Genomic DNA, 20301 nt, shown 5'->3' with positions numbered 1-20301 from the left:
TCACTGATGCTTCACTTGTGTACACATAATAAATAAATAATAAATAAAGCTGTGAAATCAATGGGGAATAAGTATTTAAGTAATTGAGGTCTTCTGTTGTTTTGGCCATGTGCTATACTGAGAATTCATTTGTAATGACTAATGACTAGGAGAAATGTTTTCTTTTCTGTCTTGCTCTTTCAAATTTCTGCTGAAAGCTAGTCATTTGAAGTTGCTTTTCATTAGTAAATTCATCCCCAGTCTTTCTGTGACTATGAAAGTTTCTCTTTAGAAAGAAGAAAAACATGTAGAGAATTACAAATAGACTTTATATTTCTTCTTCTTAACTTTTTTTTTTTTTGTAGACTCAAATCTCAAAATATTTTATGTAGTATATTCCAGAAATCTGTAACTTAGGTGTCCATGCATGATACGTGCTTTAAATTGTTAATCATTTTGCTGTTTAGTCTATGAAGACAAAATTAACATTATTAGCATCCACATCTCCCCAGAGTTCCCATTTTTTGTTCATGTATTCATAGGCTGAAGTGTGCGGATTTGACTGAGACTTTCTTTTTAGCATTATATTGCAGCAGCTTCTAATGGCCACTGTCTCATTCTGCTGCTCTCAGTTTCACAAAATGTTGGAGAAGACACACTGGAGAAGGTTTTATTTTCATCTCTTTCAATTTAATTAATACCTGCATGGGAGTGCTTTGCAGCTACAAATTGTTCAGAGCTGGATTCAGGCTGTCATGCACGTTAAACAGAAAATGGTGAATAAGGTGGTCATTGGTAAACTTTTGTTACAGATAGCTTTATACTGCCAGTCTTTATAAAGTTTAACAATCTGTTAGAGTCATTAATCTCCTGCTGTGACATTACCTTCCTGTGTCAGGATTAGACATTTAATTCTCTACCAGACCGTAAGTAGCACTGAGACATTTTGGTTCTAAAATTGTTATATAGCCATGGAGAACATCATTTCAGTGGGCAGGTTAACCTCTTTGAGCTCAATTATAGCTGTGAATTGACAATGATAAAACAGCCCTAAATAGTGCTTAGAACAGTAGAACACGGTGCTATCAAAAACAGCAACTGACTCCGTGCACCATAAACTGACTAAATTGACTGAACTGGAAAGACGTAAAAGCTGCCTTCAACGTTCATACTTTTTAAAGTATCTGCAGGTCTCGGTGTTTCCCTTTTATATTCTTGTGCTCATCTGGCCAATTTATTATTCTTTTAGCTGTATGTTAATTAAGTTTTCTCCATGACAAAAATAATTAAGCAGACCTTTATTTGTTTTCTCTAACAGCGAATTTCATCTAGTAGAAACCATCTACATTTTGAAGCTACCTCTAAAGTAAAATTCAGTAGGGGAAAAAAATATAAACTATTGCCTTGTGAGTAGTAGTATTTGTCATAATATTTACATTGGAATACAGGGTAAATTAAGGAATTGCAAAGACATTTGTTAATGTACACATTTGCAAAAGATCTCATGCTGTTTTTAGAGTAAAACTTGACCTTTTTAGCTGCATATTTTATGACCATTTAAATTCAGGTCACAGACTTCTCCCATTCCCTTCTGAGCTGATGTCAGTCGTATGAAACCATAAAATCTCTGGATACATAAGCCATCGCTTAGGCTGGACTTTGTTGCAATATACCAAAGAACGTACAAGATTAGTTTTCCAGTAGTTATTTACTTTGATGAATAGCCCTAATTGGATCAAATAGACTGGTAATGCTTAGCTAATACCTTTAAATGTCTTGTCTTGTGCAATTAATATTACCTTGTCATGTATCCATTTGAGCTATTGGATGAATGTCTTGTGTTCATACTCCTGTCACATCTAATAAATGATTTTGTCAAGTCATTCTTTATAGTCTGTGGTGATGGATAGCAAAATTTGTGGTCTCTTGCGTATATAAAAAGCATTAAGTATACCTTTCAACTTCAATGCGAGGGTGTCCTAAAACTCAGATAACCAACTGCTAAAGAAATGATAATGCCTGTTTACAGGAGGGTTCAGGGATGTGCTGCTGCTGAAATCTATGAATAACACAGTGTATGAAAATAGGATTTGTTAATTTTTTTATTTATCAAACCTCTGACAGACAGAATTCAGGATTTTTTTTTTTTCAAGTGCTGGGACTATGAACTGCAGAAAGCAATATACAGTTGCCATTACAAATAGGATATTCATTTTGATTCAGATACAACTCTGCTGCATATTTACAATGGTAAGCCCCAAATTGCTGCTTAGCTGCTCGAACCGTCCTTTTTATTGACTTCTACTGTGTGATTCTAATACCAATGAACATAAGCTGTGTGTTTAAACATCCTGAAACTTTTCTTAGGGTTTCATTGGGCACATTCTTATAATCAGATCTATAATAGCACATTAACCTTGATTAAAAATTGAATTGCTTCTTCATTTAACTCAACCCTTTGAAACATTATCCCATAAAGAGTAAACAGAAAAAATGTTAATGTTCATTTAAGATTTAAAGTAGTTTTTTAGACAGTGAAGTTAACTGTAGTTTTTATTGACACTCATATTGAACTGCAGCAAATAGATTTATTTTACTTTTTTTTTTTTTTTTTTTTTTTTTTCTCCTGAGAATGAGACAGCATATGGGATTTTTTAAAACCATTGTGTGTTCATTTGGAAATACTAAAATTTAGTCTATTTCAGTATGCTGGACTTCAAAAAGTCTAATGTACATACTAAACTGAGGCATTCCACTTAGGAGCAGAATTTCTCAGCAAGAGATGGGAGATAACTATCTGCAGAAGGTGATTAAGCGAACTTGAGACAAAGCCTTTCTGGCATCATTTCCATTGGCTACATATGATGCCCTTATTTGTACTAGTGAAGGACAGATATGTGGAGTGATTAGAAATCTGGCCATATTGCAGCTTTGGTTTCGCAGCATTATGCTGTTTGCAGTGTTTTATGAAACTTGACATTTTAGTGTGCACATGTGTATGTACCTATATAAATATACACATTTTTGGCAATGCTGTGGTATGTTTGGAGTAATATTGGTATCTATATATGTATTGGTACCTATGAAAGCTATTAATGATTTGGGATCTCGTTGCATTAGATGCTGTACAACTGGACCCAAAGGACAGTCTGAAATATTTCAAAATAAGCATAAAAGAAGAGTTAGCAAGTGAATATTAATGGATTTAGAGGCAAAGAGAGTACAAGGTGACAATGTGATAGGTTGTAGCTACAATACAGCAGCTTCCAACTCTTGGCAGGTCTCTCTGATGCTTTCATCCTTTTTTTTTAAATTTTCCATTCAGTACTCTTTATATGTAGCTATTATGTGTTAGCTATTCTGAGTAACCTTTAATCATTTTGGAAGTAGAAAAATACTTTTCCAGAATTAACTTTTAACGGGAATTAAGAATTGCTGTTCTTAATGCACCAGTTGCTTTAACTGTAATTTAAGTAAAAGGAATATCTCATGCAAACATAGATATGTTTAAAACTTTTGTTTTGCTGCTTGTTTTTAGTGTACTACTAAGAGGTTGAATGGGAATATTCAAAGTAGGCTTTTTCTTTATTGAAATAGAGTTGACAAGTGATGCTGTCAAACTCCAAATGCATCTTCTATCATGTATTTATAATGCCTAACAATGTAACAGTTTTCAATATGATTGGGTGTTCAGGTGACACCTTGTCTAGATAAAGCTTTCTAGTCTGGACTACAAAATTACCTTGCCTGATCTAACTAAATGATTGATTTAAGGTTTAAGGAAACATGATTTAAGGAAACTTGTGGCTAACCAGACCTTTACGGTAAACAGCTTCCAGCTTGTTATGTCTAAGTCCATTTTTTTTAATTTTTTTTTTCCACTCTTAACAACCCAAAAGCGGAAGAAAATGTGCTAAAAACATTTCTGATCCATACTCCTATAGAGCCATTTTCCAGGAAGAATTATTTAAGAGTTTAGTTATCTTTCTGGATGTCTTTCAAATTTTAGTCAAGTTTGACATTAATTAGTAGTTATTGGTAAGGAAGAAAAGAAGTCAGTGACATCATTTTTACAGTAATATAGTTTCAAACGTTTATATTTTTTTATGTAATAACTGATGTTAAATCTTCAATAACTTATACAAGAAAAAAAAAAAAAAGAACCACCCTATAAATTATAGTATGTTTGCTAATCCTACCTAGAAAGTGCTTAGAAAGATTTTCTGTTTACACCTGCTGAAGATATTTGAAAGAGTATGAAGTATAAGGCATGTGCTAAACTCATTACAGTGCAGAATACTATTCAGTACAGGAATTAGAAGAGGCTTAGATATATTCAGGCTAATATTTTTAATGGTTGCTTGAAGTTAAGCTCCTTAATCCATATTTGGCTTTTAAGTGAGATGAACTGTTTTTTAAAGTAGTGTGCAGCTTTCAATTCTCATCAATTTACAATGTATTATGTGGGTAATCATCATCATCCCGGATAGATCCACTCAGTCCAGTGGGATGAGATGTGCGAGTCAGCTTGAACCTCAGGAGTGTTTTGAAGATCTAGGCCCTTAACAGTTGGGTATTTGTATGCTTGCTGCAAGTGGATAGCTTGGAGTAATGAAGGATAAAAAACCCAAACTCCCTTCCAATGCTGTGAGATGTGACACATCAATGCTCTGATATAACAGTTAATGAATACAGTGGGATTGTATATTTATAATTTTCCTTTTATTTACTGGTCTGTTTTCTTTTGTCACAGCTACGGAAGGCAGTAATGGATCATATATCGGATTCATTCCTGGAGACCAATGTGCCATTGCTTGTTCTCATTGAGGCTGCAAAAAGTGGTAATGAGAAAGAAGTGAAGGAGTATGCGCAGGTCTTCCGTGAGCACGCCAACAAGTTAGTTGAGGTAAGTGATGCTATTGATGCAGCTAGACTTCCATATCCTCTCTCTAGGAGAGACAAAGCTGGTGAGGGGCCTGGAGAACAAGTCCTACGAGGAGCGGCTGAGGGAGCTGGGCTTGTTCAGCCTGGAGAAGAGGAGGCTCAGGGGCGACCTTATCGCTCTTTATAGGTACCTCAAGGGAGGCTGTAGCGAGGTGGGGGTTGGCCTGTTCTCCCACGTGCCTGGTGACAGGACGAGGGGGAATGGGCTTAAGTTGAGCCAGGGGAGTTTTAGGTTAGATGTTAGGAAGAACTTCTTCACTGAAAGGGTTGTGAGGCACTGGAACAGGCTGCCCAGGGAAGTGGTGGAGTCACCATCCCTGGAGGTCTTTAAAAGACGTTTAGATGTAGAGCTTAGGGAAATGGTTTAGTGGGGACTGTTAGCGTTAGGTCAGAGGTTGGACTCGATGACCTTGAGGTCTCTTCCAACCTAGAAATTCTGTGATTCTGTAATTCTGTGATTCTGTGACTAGGAAAGTGATCGATTAGCTGAAGAGTTAGAGGCAACACTTCTGTCCTAAAGGCTTCATGAGTTTGGGTTGACTCCATGTTGATAATTGCATAGCATGCATGGAACATGCATGACATATGCTGTATTTTTAGTAGATCATTAGAGCAATCAAGTGTGTTTAAAATGTATTTCTGGTATTTTGCTAAAAGTTGTGAGCAAGAAGAAGTAAATTTCAGTTCAGCTTTACTAATAGTGTGATAGATTTTCATCTCTAAGTATAAATCCAAATGGATGCTTTAGAATACTGTATCAGCTACTGGCCAAAGGCAGCTCTAAGCTTAAGACCTGGATGTGCCAAACCAAAATAGGAAAAGGACATATAGAGAAGGTATAGTCTAAGACTGCTTACTTCTGGAAGGTATGTATTCTGTGTATTTATTTAGTATCATGTCTTTCTGAAGAGACCTGTTGTGTAAAGTCTACAAACAGTAAAGTCAAGGCTTCACGGATGGTACTGAAATAGCTCAACTCTACCGCAGGGACAATAAAATATAATGATTGAAAGCTGGTTGCTCATTGAATGGCCTTTTAACAAAATGATAATGTTTGCTGCAGTTTGCTCTCTGACAGTTTAAGAACTATGAAAAAGCCTGTATTTCTTGAAGACAAAAAAAAAAAGCTCAGTGTTTGGTATTATGTGGCACTATTAACTTCTCTGTACTAGCATTATCTTGAAAAATCTGTAGCCACTTCATAGTATCTTTTCTCTTTAGCCATACTAATGGTTCTTTAGCTGACTGGGAGGGAAGGGTATTAGGAATATTACTGATTTGACAGGCATTGAGCTATACTTTTTAAACACTTATATTCTAAAAAAAGGCACTGTCCTAAATCTCTAGTACCAGAGCTCAAGAGAAGAGTAAGGATTTTGTAGCTGTTGACTAAAATGTAGACGATTAGCCTTTAGATATCTTGACCTGAAAACCTAATATTTTTCATACATTTACATGTTCCAGACTACTAGAAGCAGATCAGTAATTGTCTTGTATGTCTCTGACATATGATACTAGACTGTTGTCCATATTCTTTTCCAAGGATATGTTCTTCTGGATAGACCTTAGTCTTTTATTTGTAAGGATATTTATGATTATGATTATTATTCTTTTATTATTATTATGTCTAATGAAGTATCTTTAAAGAATAAGTTTCTAATGGAAATGGAATTTTGAAGCCTGAGTTTTAGGTTCTTCTGTGCACAAGAAAATAAATGTTTGGAATACATTTATGGCCCCTGTACACACAATTTTGCACTTAAAATAGTTTCATCATTTTTACTTAATGATGCACAATGGTATCTGAGCAGATGGGCTTCTGTGGTTTTGTGGGTCAAGTATTTTGCAGATCATAAAATGTGGTTTAAAGATGAGACATAATCAAGTGAATGTGGAACGAAAGATCCCTTCCCAGGCACAGGGCCAGAATTGCATGCTAATATATGCAAACACAATTCCACTGAAGTGCATGGAGTTGCACTTGCTTATGTTAGAGGAATTTGGCACTGCAAATCCAATACTCTGAAAGCTCTATAATATTAATCATTCATTTTAAAATCAGAATCTGAATTTTTTGGATGTCTTAGCAAGTTCAATTGAAATTCTGTCAAAAGGTCAGGAAAAATAACCTAAGTTTTAATACTTCTGCTTGTAAGAGCTGCGTTTTTACTATTCTGAGGAGGAAAAAAAAAATCATAATATTTTACGAATTACAGGAGAGTTGTGTTTTTTTTTTTTGTATGGCCAATACATTGTCAAAAATATATGGTGTTAAAATGAGGCTTATGGAAGCTAACTTCCTTATGTAGTCCATATTACAGAATACTTAAATCTCCCATTAAGAGTTCCTTTCATTATTTGTCTTCTCTTTCCCACTTCTTATCATAACAGTTTGTCTTCTGCTTTTCACTTGACTTGCTATGATATGCCTCATATCATTTGAGAATAATATTCTCATTTGAGAATAATAACTACAAAGATGAATTCTCATTTTTCTAGAACTAGATTTCTCTACAGGCTACGTCAGAAGTTCAGGGTATGTCATCCTATGAAACCTGAGGAACTTTATTTGTGGTTTTCAAAAACTTTTTTGTCTCACTCTCCCCCCAGAGTCCAAGAAGTCAGAGAACCTCAGGACTGAGGCCAAACCTATCAGTGATGTGAATCACCCAAAATATCTCAGATTGTACCAATAAATAAACAAATATTTATTAGATGGTACTATTCCAGTCTTGGATGGCTGACCCCCCTTTCTCAAATCATATTTCAGCAACCATCACTTAAATTTATGTTCTGAAACTGAAGTCAGAGAAATGATGGTGCCTTTCCACATCATGACCTTTATCTTACGAATCCATTCAATGTTTTTAAAATTTTTATCTAATGACTGAAAATCAGTAAATGGCTGAGTTGTATTGCCAATTTCAAATGTGACCTTGGGAATTCATTTAACTTCTGTATCCAGGCATCTTCATTCATAGCATAAGGTTAATGACAGATAATTCTAATACCTACCACACAATATACTTAGCTGATAAATCATCTCAGATTTATTCAATGCATCTATCAGCACTATATGGCAGCTAATTAATTAATTTTTATTATTCTGTTTAGTAAGACTTCTTAGGTTTAACTATTACTCTGTTGGACTTTTAGTTGTTTAACTGGTTGTTTGCTTTCTTTTTTTTTTTTTTTTTTTTTTTTAACATAACTCATTAAATCATTAGATTCAATCAGTTTTTCTGGGAGATGAAATTCATCAGAAGTAGACTGTTTAAGAGCCATGATAGCAACCTGTTTACTTGCTTCCCATAGGAGACATCAACACGTTTGACTTTGAACTAATAACTGTGAAAATTCTGATTATAAAGTCTCCTAGCTGAAATAGTGGGTTGGATCAGGCTTTTCATTCTCACAACAAAGATTGAAAAAAGGTTCAATAGAGTTCTACTAGTGATTTGAATGTTTTTTTTTTTTTTTTTATTTTTATTATTATTATTGTTTGTTTGTTTGTTTGTTTTTAATATTCTCATACAAGAACAGCAAGGACTTCACTGTCCAGTGATTAGTGAAGATACAGGAGCTAGTCAGTTGTGTTTTTCTTGATTGAAACACCTCCAACAATTTGAATATTATCATCAAGGGGATTTTTGTTCTTTAGCAGGAAGTAATTCCAAACCAAGTTTGAAATTGCTAAAAATGGTCTTTTGAAAAGACAATGTCCTATCAATTTTGCATGAATTGTTTTTACAAAAAAATTAATAGACCCTTTTATGTATCTATCAGTTTTGTGTCATATCAACTTAAAGGTTTCCAGGGATGCCCAAAAGAATCCAAGTTATATGCTAAGAATATGTGGTAGTGGAAGAACTGTGTTAGGAAATGGTTTATGATGATTAAAATTTGATATAGTGCAAGCAAATCAATAAGATCACAAGGCTGGATAATAATTTGTAGCAGGTGAAACCTAACAGGAGCATTTCAGTTCCTGTTTGCTTTATAGTATCTTTGCCAGTTCAGCTTACAGGAATCTTTATTAACTTTCTCCTGACCATGCAGCTGTCATTTTGAAAAGGATACTGGGATTACTTTGGGGAGTTTAGAGTTGTATTTTTTCTTTAACAATGTCAAGGAAAAATAAAAGTTAGTGTTTGAACTCTTTGGTAAGGCACAATGCAAGCTACTCTTGCATTTTCCAAGAACTGCATTTGTATATCCCCAGTTCAGACTGGCCGTATGTTTTTCCCATCATAAATATGGAACCAGGCTTGCACACTCAAGACAGGAGAGAAAAATAATTGCTAGCATGCACAGCACACAAAATGAGCATTTGAACCTGCTCAGTGACCTCTGCTTTCTTGATTTAGGAAGAGGGGGAAGGAGGAGGGGGAGGAAGAGCATAAAAGAAAATTTTACTGTGTTGGACAACAGTGAATGTAGTCCTGATGTACATCAGCAGTAACAGAACTAAATTTAACCCAGTTGATGCAATCTTTTTGTTTGTTTGTTATTGGTGGTGGTGGTATTTTATTTATTTATTTATTTATTTATGATCATAGACTTGCAGGTTCGATTTTAAGGTTCTAGACTTCATTTTTTTATTTTTTTTTGTTTTGCGAAGATTTTCAGGTTCTAGACTTGTAGGGCAAGGTTGTTATTTGGTGTGAATCTGCAATGCACGTGAGATCAGTGTGGCTCTGCCAGTTTAGAGTGTGGCACTATAGCTCACTTCCAGGAGCTATGAGTGATCTTTATAAGCCAAACAAGAACAAAACCCAAAACTTTATTCTAACTTCATGAACTGAATTGGATTTTCATTTAGGACAGCCAAAACCTAGAGCAACAGGCTTAAGAAGAAAAGAATTGACTCATTTCTGAAACTTTTTGTTCAACATAGACTGTTTCTACATGATACATCTCATAAATACTGTCTATACTTGAAATGTTCTGTTATTTTTTTTATATATATATTAAACTGCACATCACTGCATTATCAGAGTATACAACTAGCTTTTTGCTTCTGGTATTGAAGAAAAAGTGTCAATATTCTTTCATAGCTTCTATATCCAACTTCCATCATGAAAAATGTACACCTCTCTGGGATTCCTCTTGAAGACTGATTAGCTTTTATTCTGTTACTTTACTTGACATTAACTAAGCTAGATAAATAATACTGAGAAGATAGTAATCCTTGGTTCTAATGAAGGAATGTTAAGAAGGTCACAAATTAGTTTAATTCAAGCCCTTCAAGTTGAGAGGTTTTCTTTGGAATTAAAGCTGTGGAGTATCTCTATGTCCTAGTGTTTTCATCTGCTCATTTTAGTTTGAATTTCCATCTCAAGCCTTTCTTCCCTGCATGGGCAACAGATGCTCTTTATTCCTAGTAAACATCATGAATATATTGAAGATTGTTAAAACCACAAATCCAATTATCTGAAATGAGAGTATGAAAAGCTTGTACTCTTTGTAGTTATATCTTCTGAGTCCCTGTTGCAGCTAGTAGTAGTCCATCTCTTCATCTCTTCACATTGGAGGTATACATCTTTAAGGCAAAAAGAACTAGAAGTCTTCCAGGATACCAGAAAGCTATACCAATAGTAAACACTATTTTTTTATTTACAGTAGCCACTAGGTAAACTATATTGGTAGTCCACTGGGATCTGTACCAGTTTCTTCTTCTGGTTTCTAGATTAACACTGAGATGAAGTCACCTTACAGAAAAGGTGAGGCATAGAAATAACTGCTGTTCTGTGACTTTCCAAAGCTCTTGTGTACCCGTCCGTGAAGAAGATAAGTTATTAAAGGAGTTAAATAATCAATGTCTAAACTTTTGAGATTGTTTTCATACCAAAGTCATCACTACCTTCAGGCAATATGGATACAGCTCTGAAGTTTACAAAGTCTCTTACAGAAGACTGCGGAACCTTCCTGTAATATACAGGCTGCATTGTTAATACAGAAACATGGATAAAATTCAGCAGTTTGGGAATGGAGAAGTTGGCTACAGCAGACGATGAAGGCTGTCCCTCAGCACCTGCCCTGAGAAGTTTCTGATTAAAAACAGGCATACAGTATGGCCAAAAGGGGCGTAAATTCCTTATCTGAGGGCTTCTTGGTTCTGTTTCTAAAAATTATTCTAATAAACTAACAAAGACACTACAATCTATCATACTATTCATGTTATCTTGAGCAATCATTTTCTTTTATTCATCCCTTTCCTTTATTCATAGATTGCTAAACTTCTACATCTTAAAGCAACACCAAAAGGGTTGAAGGATTTTATTTGTTTGTTCTTCTTTCTATGATGCACATAATAACCACATGCTACATAAAATAAGCAGCCTGTGAGCAATGATGTGTGGTTGTCTGTTTTTTTTTGTTTGTTTGTTTTGTTTTTTTTTTTTCTGTGTGTGTGTGATTGTTTTTTTTTTTTTTTCTCTTCCCTTCTGTCTTCAGGAAGAATAGAAGATTTAAAATAAAAATAAAAATTAAAAAGTAAAGAAAGGCAGAGGTAAATTGCTTTGGAATCTCCATGTCAATTTGAATGCATTTCTGGCTTTGTAGACATAAAGCTACTATTGGTTTTCTGTTATCTGATTTCCTGTAGGTCACCATTCATGAGCAAATGACTAAACGATTTCATTACATGTTTTTTCTTCTTGGGAAAAATATATATTTCTGGAGAACTTTCTATAAATTAAAATGTACTTTGACCACTTCTTCAATTTTCTCTGTAATTCTTTAATATAGCTTTTCTTTACATACTCAAAAAGAGTTATTTTCATGAGAAATGTTTTCTTCTCCTTGCAGAAAAAATTATTCCCAGTAATTTCCCAATATTTTCCAGTTAGCTGATTTTGAAAGATGTTTAACTTCTAACCATGTTTATTTACTGCCTGCGTAAAAGAGATGAAGTCCAATTACTCCCTTTTTAATCACTGAGTAATTTTTAAAATATATTTTCCAGTGAATAACACCTGCTTAGCTAGAGGCTTGCTTCTTCAGTCTGATCACGCTGCTGTGCTGTGTGATTCGTGTGGTACGGTTTCCCAAAATAAAATGACTTCCACAAGTTCTAGTACCTATTTATGTCTACTATCTCATACAATCCAATTACATAGCAGTCTATATGATTGAAATTTGATAATAATACAATCTAGAGCTCTTGGTATCATTTTAATTGATTGATCATGTGTATTATGGGATTGATGACGGTTCCTAATTAGTTGTTTCAATTTATGACCTTAATATACTATGTCATACAACATCTAGCGTGGGAGTTTCACCGTAAGAAAGAATTCAGTCGAAGAACACCTCTCTTAGGTTATGAAAATTAAGACAGAAATAAGGGGATCAGTGAAGGGAAGGTTTAAATATGAGACGCTAGAATTTCTATCCTACACATTGGAAATGTACAGGATAGAAATAGAGGGGCTAATGCTGTTTAGGAAGCCAAAAAGTTCAGTACAAGCAGTATGTACTTCTGAGGAGAATGAAAAGATCATTTGCAAGAAAATACATCAGAAATAAAGGAGGGCATTCAGACATGCTCAAAAAGCACAGAAGCTGAACAAGGAGAAGCCATGTCAAAGACTTGAGGACAGAATGGCATGGTTAACAATGGAGCTTTGAACTGATATAGAAAAAGAAATTGTAATCAAGAAATCTCATGATTTTGAACAAAAGCCCTAGAAGCTTTGATTTAAAAACAAATAAAAATGCAATCTACATATATAAGGCAAAATTTCAAATGTGGGCCCCTGAGTAATTAAGTTTATTCATCCAGAACAAAATATGCAAATATGAAAGGCATCATCTGCAAATCCTAGTGTCATATTTACACTAGAGTTATACAGGACTGCCTGTGTTGCTTTAGCTTATGCAGTGTGCAGGTCAGTGTACTCTACCCTGCTGTATTCCATTACCTAGGCTCTAACAAGTGAAGTGATTATGATAATGCACACATCATACCTCATATGCCTCATACCTGTACTTGTTCTTCTGTGCCAAGACAGCAGCTGTTTAGTTGGTACTGCACGGATGTCAAAACCGTTCTCATTGCCCAAATGTTCCTAATCAGTGATGTTGTGTTGGCTTTTCTGTGTTCCTGTGGCAGGGGAGTACACTGGGAAATTTGCAACAAACTGTTTTTAAGTGTTCATAGTAGCACACAGGTTTATTTACCTTGAATATATTAACAATACGTGGTGTTTTCCATATTTAGCAAAAACAAAATTATAGGAACCAAAACTTCTTCACCCTAAGTTTCCTATTAGAAATCTTTTACTAATACATAATCTTTAATCAGTTATGCCAGGTAAGTTCACCAGTGAATTCCCCTCAGTACTAAAGCTAACTACTAACTACTCCATCTGTAATTTAAATATGTATATTTCACATTTTTTATCACTTACAGTTTTATCCACAATTTATCTGTGCCATTGAGGATGTTTGTTATAATAACTCTGTTCTCCATGTAGGTACTTATATAAAGTCATGAAATAACTCTTAAACTTCATGCTGTTAAAATACGTTTCTTTTGATCTCTTCCCATAAGCTGATTTTTCCAAAAGTGATTACCTGTGTGACTTGTGTCTATACCATCTGTTTTTTTCAGCAATTTCACAAATATGCCTACCTAAAAATATAAAATCTCTTGCTTTTTCTTACCATCAAGTAGATGGCAGTACTACCTGTAAGCACAGTGTTTTGTGGCTTCAGTTGAATGAAAAGGTCATGTCATGTCAATGTTCTTTGTGCCTTTTCCCAGGATTTCAGGTGTTTTAAGTAATGAAATGAACCTTTTGCCATTTTGGATAAGTTCAATAACTGTAGTTATTGTGGAACATTTGGTGTGGAAGTTTCAAAGCCTTGGATAGCCTGTGCTACTTTAAAAAACTTTCCTGTGAAAATAGATCCTCAGATAACCAGCAGTCAGATGAACCATGCCTTTTATTCCCCCGGGATAGTTGTTGTTTGGACAAACTGTATGTCTCTTGCTGGAAGTTTGTTTTGTTTTGTTTTGTTTTGTTCTGTTTTGTTTTTTCTTCTCTACAGAATTGCATGAGGTAAATGATAACAGAAATTGAGGTTACTTGCAATACTGCTGCTGAATCTCGAGCATTTATGGGACTAGATTTTTTTTTTTCTGCGTTTACTCTTCATTGTTATTATTATTATTATTTATTGAAAACCCATGGATTACAAATGTGAAAATCCAGCATTTCATGTAGATATGGATCCAGAAAATTATTGTTCATAAACTGAAAAACTGGAGCTCAGTGATGAAGGAAAAAACACACTGGAGAACCTGTAACCCTGGTATATCTAATTAGATAAATAAAACAATACTAAACTAATTCAGAAAATATCTAGATGTTACTGAGTAAAATGCTATAACCCTAATAAGCTTCCTCAATATTTGAAAATGCTTTATATAAGTTAATTTGGAGACAGAGTTCTAAACCCAAAAAAATCCTGCCTCACTACTCTTAGAATAACAGTATAAAAATATATGGATCACACTTCAGTAGAAAATCTTCTCAGATACTTATGATAGTCAAAAGGATTGACTTCATGGCTTAGCATGAGAAGTGTTTGGTTTTGTTGCTTTATTTTAAAGTTCAGAGTTCTGAAAATCAAATAAAATAGTTAAGTGGATTTTCTTCGAAGCTCCAGAAAGTTTTTCCTATGGCCTGAGAGCACGCATAAGGAATGTCAGCCTGAGGACAGCTTCTTGAGAAACTTATAAGTAGCTGAGAAAAGGATTTTAGAGTAAAAGTGTCATCTCAATAGTAAGTTTAGTGTCACAGTAGACAAGTTATAAAACTCCAGGTAAAATTGTATTTTGATGATCCTGAAGTGGTTCCAAGACTTCAAAAGCTCAGGAGAGGAGGTTCTGCAAGTCTTAATCTCCTTACAATACCTTATGCTTAAAAGCACAAGATAGAGAAGGGAGGAAAAGTCATGAGTTATCAATGCCTATACTCATTGAACTCAAAACGGTTGTAGGATATGTGTCCTACTTCTAAAAGATGAGTGACTTACAGGCTAATGATATCACCCAAACATCTTTGTCATTATACCTAGTTGAGAAAGTCAAGTCATTGCTTTATAATAGAACCTTTTATCATAGAGAAATAGTTGAATTAGAAGTTGCCATATGACATTAAGTGTTATGTGTCTCCTTGAAGCATATGATTCTGCAGTTGTGCTCTTTGAAGTACCAAATAAATGTTTGTTTGTTTGTTTGTTTCTTATAATCAAAATAATAAAAGTACAATTCTTAACCATGGATATGCAGAATGTGTAGCAGATCAGCTGTTACCATGCTGAGACACAAAGCATAGTGTTCCATATTTTAAGGGGATTTTTGAATTTTACCATGCCCAAGGAAACCGTTAAGAGCCGCTAAAAGATCTTAAACCAGTGTTTGTGACATGAGTGAAAAGTCCCATGGATATGTTTTTGTTGCAAAAATGCTGTTGGCATAATGTCAGAATGAAGATGAAGGAACTCAACAATGTATATTAAGAAAAGAATGAGGAAATTAACATATGGAAGTTTTTAGATATGTAAGAAGAAAATGCAACAGCAGCAGTAATGATACCTCATTTGACATGGAGTATAAATTCTTCAGTGGGATAATTATTCCTAGTGGGATGCCAGCATAGCTGAATAGAGTTTACACAGGAAAGGAAAAGAGCTGAGGCTTTGTGTTATCCCTGTCAGACAATAACAATATCAAAGGACATCCCTTTTATAAATGAATGTTTGGTAATTTTGTTTGTTTACATTTTGAAAACTGATGCACACACCAGAAATGGTAGCAGCAGCTGCTACTGACGGACATACCTAGAACAGTGTGTAACATCAAGTTGTATGTAGTATGGGAACTAAACACTGTATTACCTTGACATCCACTGCTTAAAAGATAAAATAAAACAATTAAATAACAAAAGTAGGAAGCTGTAATATTGCATATAATCAAAGTGTAAGTAAAGGAAATCAAAAAGAGATCTAATTCTGTACCTCAAATTTCAACATCTCAATATTACAGTAATCCTTCGCCATTTCATTGAATAATAGGAAGTCTAAATAGCATGAAGAGATCACTGGCAACCTTATATAAAAGATTCTAAGTAAACATAAAATATTAATTATACTGATTTTGGACAAGTCATTTTTAAAAACCCTGATATATAAAAGCATTATCATCATAAATCATTAATTTCCTCTTGTTATTTTCAGTCAGTCTTTTATTTACTGTCTGTTCAATTAAAAACCGAGGTTAATGAATCTTTCAAATGTACTGTATAACATTCTAGAACTCCTTATTTCCCCCCCAGGTGGAAATTCAGGAAATGGGAATGTTTTTCTCCTCTCCATTCATTTTAGGATTAGGGAGGAACTTCTGAGTCACAACATATATTTTCATTTGCGAAAGTGCCTGATAGCAGTTTTCTCATCTTTTTAGATGTACAGAGAATGAGATGGAAAAAGCCAGAAAAGCTCCAGTAGGAGCCCTAGAGTGCAATATGCAAGTACAGTGTTACCTTAAGTCTTTCCTCACATCCTTCTATCTTCCCCATTTTCTGCAGAAGTTACCTTCATTCACATCCATACCATGGCCAAAAATAAACTTTTACTTTATTTGTATTTTTAAAACAGCTCAGAGTTCTGTTGAAAAACTTGCATCTTTCCCCATTTTTTGATTTTACTGATTTGCAAGTGAATGAGATGTTATCTAATTATACCTGAATTTGATAGCAATCATTAGAATGATTCATCATTTGTTTGCATTAAAGTCAGAATACAAAAAAACTTCTCCGATATTTTCGCTGAATAGGATCTCATGCTTTGTCTTTACCTCAGCCTTCATAAATACTTTCTTTCTCTTCCACAGAAAAATTGTTTCCCACGTCTTCAAAATGGGAGAATAGCAACTTCTATTCCTTCTCATTTTATGATATGTTCAACCCTAAAAAATATTTGGCATTTTGCAAACCACAAGTAATCATGAAAAAGTAGATGCTCAGTTGATACAAAATGAAAAGACTTTATTCATCTTCATAGGAGCTGTGGCAGTCTCCATCAAATGGGTGTCGATCCATGGCTTCAGTCTTGACTGAATTTAGTAGAACTTCATCAGCTCAGGTTATCTAAGGATTTGGGTGATGCTTCTTGCCTCAAACACTGCTTAGTGCACATGTACCAAAAGTCTCTCTTACGTGAGATTTGTTGTCTTTGTTGAACTTACTGGAAATGCTTTTTAAATTTAACTATTAACATTATATTCACTTTGTAGGTGATATCCTAGAGGGTGAAATGATTTGCCCAGAGAGTATTTAGTGGACCTATGGCAGATCTAGAAAAAGAGTCTAATCATTATGGTTCCTATCCGTGTGATTTATCTGTGAGGCTTTCACACTCCTTGTTCTAGTTTCTAGATTTAAACCACACTATCTTTTGGATTATTGTTGACTTGTTATTTACATATCACTTAAAATAGTAAGCTAGATACAAGTGAGCAAAAAAGCTTCAAGCATTTAGACACCATTAGATACAGCCTACGCTTTGCTATATATAAACCAGAGAATGTAAAAATAGTAAACTTCTAGGATTAATTTTGAATTGCTGGAACCTTTCTAGTGTACAAGATGAGATTCATTGCCTCTGACTTTGACCTTTGATCCTTTAAATATCCTTTTGTCATTTATCCTTTTAGTTGGCTACTGTCTACATCCCTTAGGTGTCTTACTGAAAAGAGAGGCACGTCTAGAAGGTGTTTCTCCCCATCCTAAAGTAGGGGCTCATAGCTAAAATAGGTGGGCTGTATTGCCAATGAATAACTTTCTAATGCGACTTTGTAGGAATCCTAGTCAATTAGGTGGCAATAAATATTTTAGACAGCTAATACTGAGTTACATATAGGGAACTTCCATTTGTAATGACAGAAGTCATGTCTGTCGTAAAAGATTTGTCCCACAGAAATTGCTGCTATTAACTGTGGTGTGGTTTCCAGGTTTTGTTTTTTTTTTCTAATTATGTCTTCATTTTCTTTCAGTGAGGATGTTATGTTCTTGTAATTGCCTTCTTGTGAAAGCCCAGAATGCTTCATTTGCATCAAATTCTTTCCTTGTAATAACACCATAATATGAAGTCTCTTTGAAAGTGAGACAATCAACAGTCCATGTGTCTAAGGAGAACACCATTTCCCACCTCATAGAGGCTATGTTTCTCTAATATTTTCTTTTAAGCTGCAGCAAAGGAATAATACCCTGTTGTCACTGCCTGGGGTTGGTTGAATTTTAACTTGTTTGACTGAGCTCTCTGAGATTATTTTAGTCCACAGTGTCTGTCAAAGATGCTCCTTATTCCATCTTATGTGCATTGAAAGTTATCTTGGCGTGTATAATTTTAACACGACAGATGGGACTCAGTGCAACTTGGCTGACCTCTACTTTAAGCATTTAAATAGCTAAACTGATTTTATTATCATAAAATAAACTTCCAAGAACTTCTTACCCTTTAGACCAAGCTGAATAGCTAACAAGTGCCAGTTGCAATCCTGTAATTGCTGTAGATGAAGAGGTCAGCATTCATGACAGTTTCATGAGAATGAAAGATACTTCAGTTGACTTTAATGAGAACCATAGGGATGAAATACCTAGAAAACTTATGTTTTCCCCTTACTGAGAAGAGAAAAGCAAAATAACACTGGTGGTAGTGCACACAGACTTCATTAGTGTGTATTTCCAAAATCATATTCTTATTTTTCAGCATTATTGAAAGACTGAGGACAAACTTGGCAGCACTGAGAATAGAAAAAAAAATATGCTAAATACAATAAACACACTTTATCTCAAGACTGGTGCCTCTTGAGAAGTTCTTCTCTTTAGCATCATTTTTCTGTTGTTTTCAGTTCCTGATACCCACTTTTCTCCTGTCATTTATCCTCCTTTTATGCTGGATTGTAGCATCATTCATGACTGCTCTAAATCTTGAGCAGGCCAGATTTTGTTGTCTGTCAGCCTTCCCCGGAGGCACTCAAGAATCACCTCAAGAAAACTGAACACTGTAAGTTTATGCTTTATCTATTACAACATGAAAATCAGAAGTGCTTTAAAAGCAATTAGAAAGGACACTCACCCTGTACACTTCAGTATTTGAAAGAGGGATAATGGTCTCATGACAAAGTTTTACCCTTTCTCAACCCTTTTTTTTTTTTTTTTTACCTTTACAGTTGGTATTATAACACCTTCTCACATCTGTGGTTCATTTTTCCCCCGTGAATTTAGGCTCTATCCTTCTAGCTCCTCTCCAGTTGTTGGGCTAAAGCATGAATACCTTTGAATCAACTTACATTTTGACAAACACTGATCAGGCATCCACTATTACATAGAATTGCATAATGAAATTGATGGGCATAAATTCCAAAACATTTTTACACATTCTTTACAAATTAGCAATATTTATGAATATTTGTTGTTTTTGTTTTTTAAATCTGAAGATATAACACAGAAATGCATTTGAATATATGTTTGGGTTGCCGTTAATATGCTATGTGATTTTTAGAAGGGTCTTTGTGTCTGATTGTTCAATTACACCAACTACAAGAGTTGTGTTAAACCACATAGTTATGGTTATATTTGTGACTGCACTATGATCTAATGATATAGTAAAAACTGATCTTCCTTTAACAAATGTGCAGTTAAGCTGTTTAAGTCTAGGTCTAGATAGCGTTTTTATTGTCAATGTTTGCAAAGAAAAAGAAAAGAAAAAAAAAAACAACTTTATGCAATTAACTAATAAAGGTATCTTTCATAGCAGTTATTACTGTGCAGATGCAGAAATCTATATTTTTACTTATAGACCCTGTTCTCCACAGCTTTATTTTATTTTATTTTATTTTATTTTATTTTATTTTATTTTATTTTATTTTATTTTATTTTATTTTATTTTATTATTTTATTTTTTGTACTTTGCATTCTTTATGCTTGCCTTTTTCTTTTGTGGTATAATAAATAAAACCAAGGTCTTGTTTGTTCTTCCTCATATAGTGTACTGTAATTATGGCATTTTTGTTGTTGTAATATTGATTTGTTAAAAAGCCCATCTGTATTTTTGTGTATAAAGTAATGAAAATCTGAATCTTACAACAGGACATTATTTAATCATTACTGAGATGATTTGTAGAAGGCTTGCAGGAGAGAGAGATAAACGAAGAAAAGAGTTTAGTGATCTGTAAATCTGTTTCAATCTCAGTAAGAAACTTTATAATAAAGTTAAGAAAATATATATAAATAATTATCTTCAAGGAGATTTTGTGATCAATTGAGGTTTCATTTTTGTACCTCATTCTTCATCTCTGCCATA

General features: G+C 34.3%; 1 protein-coding gene across 2 annotated transcripts in view; it reads left to right on the top strand.

Moving 5' to 3' along the window:
• The window catches only part of CTNNA2 (catenin alpha 2), a 474395-nt gene that overhangs the window by 369830 nt on the left and 84264 nt on the right, over nt 1–20301 (top strand). For both annotated transcript variants that reach the window (XM_082760174.1, XM_082760175.1), the window contains exon 9: nt 4733–4885. In XM_082760174.1, the coding sequence (XP_082616300.1) occupies nt 4733–4885 (153 nt within the window). The remainder of the gene's footprint in view (nt 1–4732; nt 4886–20301) is intronic.

This window comes from Aythya marila (assembly GCF_965140915.1).
Source record: "Aythya marila genome assembly, chromosome: 4".
NCBI classification, from domain to species: Eukaryota; Metazoa; Chordata; class Aves; order Anseriformes; family Anatidae; genus Aythya; species Aythya marila.
This window is presented reverse-complemented; position numbering and strand designations above follow the sequence as displayed.